We start from the raw sequence: 9901 nt of genomic DNA, 5'->3' as shown, positions 1-9901 counted from the left end.
CAGAGGTTCGTGGACCTCCTCTGCTGGACAAGGCCTGACTTTGGCGGGCTGGTAGGGCCTCTCCAATTCTAACCATGCTTCTGTGACCTCATTGCCTATCCTGATTCCATTTGCCACTTTGTGACTTCATCAGTTAAAGATCCCATATCAGCTACTGTGGTTCAGAGGCTGCAGGAGCCCAGTTCCTTTACAGAATCACCTTTGGGGTGGTTTTAGGAGAGAGCTTTCTGCAGATCATCCTTGGCCCCAAGCAGGAGTGCTTGTCCTGGCTGACTTCAGATATCAATTGATGGGCATTTGGTTCCTTGTTTCCACTGACCCCTTGAGTAGCTTCTAAAGATTGGTGGCAAGGGTGTCCCTGCTGCTGTTTCCAGAGCATCTCTGCAGCCCACAGTGGTCTCTCCCCTCTCCACAGACCATGGACAGCAGAGTCCCTTCAGCTCTGGAGCTGCCCCAGCGACTGGGGCCAGACCCGAGGGACAGTCCAAAGAGTCCAGGAGGGGGAAAACAGTATCTACTGAGCAGCATGGCTGCAGTCCAGACCCTGGCCAGTGTTGTCCGCCCTTGCTATGGCCCCCACGGCCGGCAGAAGCTCCTGGTGACCACTAGAGGAGAAACAGTGTGCACAGGGCATGCTGCTGCCATCCTCAGGGCCCTGGACCTGGGGCACCCAGCAGCCCGATTCCTCCGGGAAGCAGCCCAAACCCAGGCAGAGATCAGTGGAGATGGCACGACCTTCATGGTTCTTCTGACAGAAGCCCTGCTGGAGCAAGCAGAGCACATGCTGAAGGCTGGCCTGCCTCGCTCCCAGCTCCGGGAGGCCTATGCCACAGCCACCGCAGAAGTCTTGAACATGCTGCCTTCCCTGGCAATCCGATCTCTGGGGCCTTTGGAAGATCCGACCTGGGCCCTCCATTCTGTGATGAATACCCATATCTTGTCCCACGCCGACTACTTGACTAGGCTGGTGGCCCAAGCATGCTGGGCTTCCAAGGAGCTGGACGGCAGCTTCAAGCCTGAGCATATTGGGGTGTGCACGCTGCGTGGAGGGGCGCTGGAGGATTCCTGCCTGCTACCGGGGTTAGCGATGTCTGGGAAACTCTGTGGGCAAGTGGCCACAGTGTTAAGTGGTGCCAGGGTTGCTCTCTTTGCTTGCCCCTTTGGTCCTTCCAGTCCAAATGCACCAGCAACTATCTGTCTCACTAGCCTTGATGACCTAGTGAAATTTAGGAAAGAAAGCGAGCAAATACTAGAACAGCAAGTTGCCCTGCTGGCAGCTGCAGATATTAACGTGGCAGTGGTATGGGGGGGAATCGATGAGAGGACCCTCGCACTGGCAGACAAGTATGGCATCATGGTGATTCAAGCCAACTCCCGGAGGGAGATAGTTTACCTGAGTGAGGTATTTGGCACACCTCTGCTGACTGGTCTGCTTCCTCCCCAGGAGCCAGGGAGGTGCCAGAAGGTTTACAGACAGGAGCTGGGAGAAGGCTCAACTGTAGTATTTGAATGGGAATGTACAGGCTCACCTGCCATCACCTTGGTCCTCAGGGGGGCCACCGTTGAGGGGCTGCGGGGTGCCCAGCAGGCTGTCTACTATGGCATTGATGCCTATTTCCAGCTGTGTCAAGATCCCAGACTCATTCCAGGAGCTGGGGCCACAGAGATGGCTCTGGCAAAAATGCTCACAGATAAAGGAAGAAAGTTGGAAGCGCCGAATGGTCCCGCATTCCTAGCATTTGCCCGGGCCCTGAGGTCTCTTCCTAAAACCTTGGCAGAGAATGCAGGCTTAGCTGCCTCAGACGTGATGGCAGAAATGTGTGGAGATCATCAACTTGGGAACTTCCTAATCGGAGTGGGAGCTGAAGGGAAAATAAATGTGGCCCAGGAAAGGGTTTGGGACACCCTAAGGGTCAAAGCCCAAGGACTTCGAGCAGTAGCTGAGGTGGTGTTGCAGCTCCTAACTATAGATGAGATTGTCGTAGCCAAGAGAAATCCCACACATCAGCAGACCTTGAATCCTGGCTCTGAGAACACAAAGTTGCGTCCACCTCCCACGAGAAAGAAAATCCTTAGGAAGAATAAGTAGCAACATCTTCAATAAAATAGTGATTGCCAGCAAGGGCACAGTCATCCCCAAACTGAGCGTCTGCCTTGTTTATTTCCTGCATGTTTGGTGCTTTTATTTGGGGGGGGGGGCAGCTGGCAGGTACAGGGAGGACCTTGGTGTTATCAGCACCACACTCTAACCAGCTGAGCCAACCAGCCAGCCCCTGTGTTTGGTAGTTTTAGAGTCAGTTTCTTTAGATAAAAACAACACGAAGGAATATAAAAGTTCTTTTCACTGACTTCCTTTCTGATTCTTGACTTTTTCATTTTCTGTTTCCATCCATCAGGTTCTGTTTCTATCCTACAATATGAGCAGGATTCAATTCTGTTTAAGATTTTTAAATTAAGTACATGGGCTTTGGAGATGCAAAAAAATACAGTAATCTCTTCCCAACTATTTCTTTGCATGATATATTGATATGTGATTTGTCTAGATGTCACTTCAGCACCCTGAGAACATAAGTTCCAGCTTAGAGGAATGGCTAGTCATTCCTGCTATGATTTGAGAAAAGGAAGGGGATACCATTTTAAGGCCAAAAAAAAAAAAAAAGGAAAACAGAAAAAGGAGCTAGTGGCAGGCAGAAATGTTAAGGTTTTTTAAAAGCATCCTTGGCATAGGTAACAAGATAAGAACACACACCTTAGAACTGTGCTGAGGTTGTCGTGTAGGTGAGGAGAGAACAGGGGGCTAGGGCTGGGACTGGCTACCCCTGGATATTAAAGAAGGGGTCTGAGCAGAGCTGATGGGTTCAGCACATCCAAGGGTACTACAAAAAGTTAATGGAAAAAATCATATTATAATTCCGTTTTTCCACGAACTTTTTGAAGTACCCTTGTATTATTAACCAAAGCCTTTCCCACTGTAACCATCCAAGTCATTGTGTCTCTGGGAAAAGAGCAGAACCTAGGCTCAGAATTTAAGAGTTATAAAGACACAATCTCTTAGATTCATAAAAACAAAAAAAAATTTAGACATTTGGAAGAAGAGCCAGATTCAAGAAACAAATGTCTTATAGCGTGCATATTAGCTGCAACAAAGCCGGACAAATTTTTAAGCATTCTGTTGAAACTCTGAAGTGAAATCCTGAAAAGCTTTTAGTGAGCAAAGGATGATACATGGAAATGTATAGAACTATACTCAATATTACTAATTTGAGAAGTACAAAAACATGGATATATCGATACTTGTTTTGTTTTCATTGTTACATTTTAGTGAATATAACTAAGTGCTTTTATATTTACCTGCCGCCCTCAAGTTTCCCATTGTTCTCAAAAACTCTCGAATTCCATAATAATAGTGATGATGAGGATACAATTACTTAACTTTTCAAAGCAGTTCAAAAGCATTTTACATAAATTTTATTTAATCATCAAATTTATGAGAAAAAACTTGATTATCTCAGTTGCAGCAGACACAATTGAGCTTTAGAAAAATTAATTGACCAATGTTAAGTAAATAAAAGTGGGAAATCCATTATCTTATTCATTGTTTTATTGCCTCAGTCATAAATTTCTCCATTGTGGATGTTTTCAGAGACATACCCTTTTGATGAGGGAGAAAGTGTGCCTCAAACGGCCCTTTGAAATTTTACAACTAGAGTTTTTTTAATCAGATGTTTTTTAAAAAGCCATGTTTATTTTGTAAAAATATAAAGATGGCTCCTGCTCACAGAGAATATTTTAGTTACAAATCCAAGACACATGTACATCAAACATTGTAACACAGTATATTTTAAATGTCCTAAGTTTGATACACAAGGGATGTTTTGATTATTTGGGGGGAAATCACATTGTGACATTTCAATACCATGTCCTTTTCTCCTAGACAGCAAAAGACAGACAGACAGACAGACAGACAGACACACACACACACACACACACACACATATATATGTAAAAGCAGGTTAAAATTAACAGCAAGAGCAACCTTACAAAGGACAAAAAAAGATGCAGCAGACACAAATTTAATTGGCTTATGCTGAGAGCTTAAAAGACAGAAACACCTGACCCAAGCTTGAAACTTGAAGAGACACAGAGGATTTTTGTCTTATGGGACATGCTGGGGAAGGCCAGGAGCTTGTGCTACTGAAGTCCCCTGACTTTCCTTGCTTCCCATCCCTCCCACAGCTGGTTGGTCAGCTCTTTAATTCTGTGAACCGCTGAGTTTCCTTCATATCAATTTCCTTGAGTTAGCCAGAGTTGGTTTCCCCCTCTTGCATTCTAAAGAACATTGACTGCTACAGAAGGGAAGGAAACATCACACAACAGCCAAGGTGATTCCCATGGAAGCCAGAAGAGAGGGCTTAGGGACGAGGACCAGAAAGGAGAACTGTTATAAGCTGAAAGCATTGGCATTTCTCGTTTCTTCTTGCATCAGTTGGGTGCATCTCCCTTCTCAAGGTCTGCCTTCCAAGCTCTTGCCCCTTAAAGTGTGACCCATGAACAAGCAGCATCGACATAACTTAGGAGTGTATTAGAAACAAAGAATCTCAGGTGTCCGCCATCCCCACCCCATGTGATTGGTGTGCATATTGAAGCTTGAGAAACAGTAATCTAAGCAATAATCCCAATTTGCTATATCTTGATTATGCCTAGGATTTAAGTACCCTCTTTAGTGTCACCTGTAAGTGTCCTCTTTAAGTGTCAAACATATGACTCAGACATCAAGTTGGGTTTTTTTCTCCTGCTGACTATGGAGAAGTTGACCAGATTTGACCTCAATTTAACTGCTTCTGAGATTATAAGATCAAGTTCTCCTAGCATGCGAGGTCTCAGTTCTCCAAAGGCCTTGGCCTTGATCTTGGCTACATATTTCTCTTCCAAGATGTGCTTCTCTTCCATTCCAGAAGCAGCTGAATTTTAGAAATGACAATTCCTAGAGCACATTTTCTACAAAACTTGCCTGTTCTCCCATCCCAGATCCCTTCCAGCTTCATAACATTGTTTTACAGTGCTCTGAGTTGATCTGGCAAGCAGAGAGCAAAGATAAGATCCAGAGAAAACAGGCAATGAAGATGACAACTTCTAAGTCCTGGGAAATGAAGGAAGAAATCAGCCTCCCTTGGGTGGTGGAGGCTGAGGCTGAGCAGTGAAAAGCCCCAGCCACTTGGGCAATGGAGAACACCCACCCCAGATTTCAATCTATAAAAATTGCAGTCCTGATGGGAAAACAGTCATGAATTCCAAACTATGAAAAGAAATGTGAAGAGAAGACTGAAACAAAACAAAATAACTGGAAAGAGTTGTCAGTAGTCTAAAATCCTTTCTCTACAAGGGCCTCTTCCCAGCTAAACTGAGTCCCTTTCCAAGAGTCCTCTCTGGGCTCAGAGAGTCCCTTACAACAGGAGCTCTCCTTTCCAGGCCTACAAGTCTGAGGACGCTTTAGTACAGATGCCAACGGACAGAGAAAGCTAAGATTCAAAAGAGGAGCAAAAACAGACAACTCCAAAACAGGGACATCTGAATGGAAGGAAAGCAAAATATTTAGCTTGAGGACCCAACAAATAAGCAAACTAGTCGTAAAGACTTGCTTGTGCCCCCATCAGCTGGACTGACACTGAGTGCACATGTTCATATCCCCAGACCACTCCCATTTCTGCTTGAGCCTTTCTGGAATAGTGACCGAACTACTGATGATGCTTCTCCACAAATGTGGGGGAGGTGACACTGTGAAGTACTAACTGATAGGCTATTTCCCACCATGATTTATTACAAATTTCCTGTTGCACTTAGTTACCTAGCTAAAAGGCTGCCACCACCCGGAGGGACAGCTGTCCTGTTACACTAAAATGCCAAACCCTGCAGTAGACAGGTACGACACAGAGATTCTAAAAGCAGCTGAGCCAACTTTTCCCCCCCGAAACATCAAGTGCCACCCCTCCCTGCCCCCTTCCCCATCTCCAGGCTTAAGATCCTCTTTCCTAACTGGGAGGGAGAGTAAGCAGGTTAGGGCGTAGGAGAGGGAGATGGTGGGAGGGTCTCTGTCAGGGGTTCTGCTCGCCTGCCAGTGGGTTCTAAGGAGTGAGACATGTAAAAGGACGATAGAACTTCCAGAGAAATGTGGGGGTCTAAGAACAGAGGAGATTTTCTACTTCCAATCTGGAACCCTGGACCCCCTGAGGAGTTCCCTGGGCAGACACGACGGCAGAGCTGTAGAACAGAAATGACCATGGCTCAGGGGCAGCTGACAGAATGTTCTGTGGTGGGAGAGCAGCCAGCAGTGTGTGTCAGGTATTTGGGGGGATAGCCCTGAACCTTGAAGGCATTTCAAGGTTATGACAAGAAACAGGATTGTAAACTTTGGCACAGGCCGGGGAAGGACAGAAAATGGGCTCAGATCACAGGACACCAAGATGCTGCATCAGCACATGGATCTGAGGCTCCTCCTGGTGTGAATGAGGAAAGGAGAAGGGGACCAAGAACCAACCTAGTTAAGGTTGGAACTGATCGAGAAAAACCATGGAGGGACTAAGATGACCAAGAATTGACTAGATTAGTATTCTATTAGCAGGCAGAAAGGGGGCTGGAAATAGAAATATTGAGAATATTTAGTTACAGAATAATGGTTATACATACTTCCTACACATTTAAGTTCAGGCCTTGAAAATTCAAACGCTCTGCAAAGGTGAATATTGAATAAGGAATTCAGACACTGTATCAGTCCATTTCTGTTTCTCATAACAGAACACCTGAAACTGGGTAATTTACAAATAAAGGAAATTCATTTCCTACAGTTTCAGAGGCTGGGAAGTCCATGCACAGTCCAGGGGGCACACCTGGTGAGGGCCTTCTTGGTGGTGACCCTCTACAATGACACAGGGTGTCAAACGGCAGAGAATGGTTGAGCAAGAGAGTGAACCTTCTCACTCGCTTTCCTCACAAAGCCATCAGAACCACACCCGTGACCACCCAAAAACCCGTCAACCCATTACTCCATGAATGGATCAATCCCTTCAGGAGGGCACTGTCCTCATTATCCAGTCACCTCTCAAAGGCCCCATTTTTCAAATACCATAATTGTGGGGCAAGGGGGAAGGAGGAGTGAGGGAGAAATGTGTAAAGGGCCACAAAAAAACCGATATATTGTGTAGCGTTGAATACACTAATCATCCTGACTTGCGCATCGTGTACTGCACACTACTGACATTCAATGCTCTACTCCACAGATAAGTACATTCAATTATGTTTCAATCCTTAAAAAAATACCATGATCAGATTTCTCACCCTCTTAACGCTGTTACAGTGGGGGTCAAGTTCCCAATACACGGACTTCTGGGGGACACATTTAACCCATAGCAGACACTGTCCTCCATGTGCGAGGAACAGAGCTTGAGACTAGTTACTGCAGTTCTAGGTAAGAGAGATTAGGCACTAGTTAGCAAAACAATGGTGATCTTTTTGTAACGCAGCACATATTTGAGATGCCATTTTATATACTACACAGGTTAAAAAATGGCTCTCTAGAAGTTTTCTTTTAACTCAGCAGATGCATCAGAAAGGAAAGGTGGATCCCAGTGAGTTCAGGGAAGATCCGCCTCCCTAGAATGAAAAACCTTTTCATATCCTCATCAACGTTCACTTTTAAAAACATCTGGGCTGTCTGGTTAGCTCGGTTGGTTAGTGTGCCCCTGTGTAACATCAGGGTCAAGGGTTCGGATCCCCATACCAGCCAGCCACAAAACCATAACGAAAACAAAACATCTTAACACTTCCAAAGTATTCGCTGCCGGGGGCCCACTGACTCCAGAACCCTAGCCCTGCAAGGCCACCTGCTGTGGCTGCTCACTTGAGCTGACCCTCCCGGCAGGCACTAGCGTTTCCCTCCAGAAGGGAGCAAGATCCAGCAGCCCATCTCAGACTCCCCTGTGCAGATGCAAACTACTGCATGCTTCATATTTTATTCCTACATTTATTTTCTTTACCAAGTGTTCTCCCATCCAAGTACTAACCCAGCCCGACCCTCCCTAGCTTCCAAGATCACATGAGATCAGGCATGTTCAAGGTGGTATGGCTGTAGACTAAAAAACCTTTTTTCTATTTCAATTTTATTAATGTAATTTTGTTTGCCAAAGGCATAACAACAATCCATAAACCAAGACTGCAATATTGTTTCATGTGAAAAGTAATTTCCAAAACTACTTTCAAGGAAAGTTCTTTACCTTAGATTTTAATTTGAGGAGAATCTATACTTGCCTTAATTCCTAAAACTAAATACAAAACACTTAAAAACATGGTACTGAGATGTAGTCTGGATTCAGATGTTCAGCACCGCACCACAAAGATACAATCCATGAAGTGTGATGTGATAAAGCCACAGTCAGAAGCTAAGCTTTCCTATTTTTATGTGGATTTTTATTTTGCCCTATGTTACAATCAGCACTATGTAGCAGAGAAGAAGAATATCATTAATGATTTAAAATATAGAAATATTAGTACAATAAATATTTATTCAGAGGAAATATTTCTATTTACTTTTTTGTCACATTTTACTTCATTTTCTATTGTCTTACAAATTCATTAGGTATAATTACTTTTTTCTCTCTCTTATATTTTATTTTCTATGTATACTTTGTTTTTTCACTGGCTTATTTCAAACCCTAATAGTATGTTTCTCACCCATTTCCTTATTTGCTCTGCTTTTCCATCAATTTCTACTGTTTCTTATTACAACGTGTAATTAATCTCATTTGCCTTTTACTTCCTCTGTGGCTTCTGAAATGCCTGCTCAGCCTTATTCTCTTCCATCTTGAATAAGTTTATTTTTCCTGGCAGTTTCAGGAAGATGATTCCCTATTCCACCCCTCCACCCCCCACCCCAAGATCTGGGTTTCCTTTTCTCTTTAAATTAAATTTCTCTTCTTTCATTTTTTTCTCTCTACTGAACACTTCAGCTTTTCACTTTCATAAAGTTTTTCCTCCTTTTATCTAGTGAACACTAACGAACTTTCTTATTTTGGACTTGCTCATATAATGGGCTTCTAGGAGTGCTGATAGTTAAAATTTCCTCTCATTCTGCATAGAAACAGTGGTGCTCTGGAAGTGTAACTACGTGTAAGTCATAGCAGGGTACACTTGGGTCTATTATTGCAATTTGAACATTTTTTAAGTGCCAACCCAGTGTTAGGAACTACCCAGAAACCAGAATTCAACTTGGTCAGCAATCAAGGAATCTTGTTCGAGCAAACTCATCATTTAGAAATATGAAAAATTAGATGGAAGATAGCTGGAAGATACAAGGGTCACATACTTCCTTTTGCCACAGCAACTGACACATAGTAGATGGTCAGCCTGCTGAATGAATGAGTGGAGCCATTTTGACCCCCATTGGATGGTGTGGCAACTGTGAGAAAACCCCACTGAGATCTGCTGCAGGAAGTGTAACTGACCAAGAGCCTCAGCCGAGGTCCTGAGTCTACCACCACCACGTCCACCAAACCGGGCTTCCTACAGGCTGCTCCCAGCCAGTGACTGGTGACAATAAGGTAGATCAGTTCCTGCCAGATTCCTCTGATGCGGGACTTGGGCTCAAGCACTCACGGTCAGCCTGGCCAAGACCATCTCAGAGCTGTACTGTGGTCTAAGACCTTCCTACCTCCTCAGCGTTTTTCCCTTCCCCTTCGTGGGGATCAGATGTCCCTGCCTCCTCCAACTCTCTCTCCCTTTTTCCCTCATAGGTGTTTCCCCCCATAAATCTATTGCATGACAACCTTCTTGGCATCTATTTTTCAGAGGACCTGAACTAACACAGCAATCTGTGTTAATAAACATAAAATTAATAAATATAAAATTACTC

General features: G+C 44.4%; 1 protein-coding gene across 1 annotated transcript; it reads left to right on the top strand.

Annotated features, from left to right (window-relative positions):
* The first annotated feature begins 418 nt into the window (after positions 1 to 418).
* Positions 419 to 2089, top strand: CCT8L2 (chaperonin containing TCP1 subunit 8 like 2). The gene has a single exon (XM_063099771.1). It carries the CDS (start codon positions 419 to 421, stop codon positions 2087 to 2089), a length of 1671 nt encoding a protein of 556 aa, XP_062955841.1.
* The last annotated feature ends 7812 nt before the right edge of the window (positions 2090 to 9901 follow it).

Source organism: Cynocephalus volans, chromosome 6 (assembly GCF_027409185.1).
Source record: "Cynocephalus volans isolate mCynVol1 chromosome 6, mCynVol1.pri, whole genome shotgun sequence".
Taxonomy (NCBI): domain Eukaryota; kingdom Metazoa; phylum Chordata; class Mammalia; order Dermoptera; family Cynocephalidae; genus Cynocephalus; species Cynocephalus volans.
Note: the sequence above shows the minus strand (reverse complement) of the source record. Positions and strands in the feature narration are given on the sequence as shown.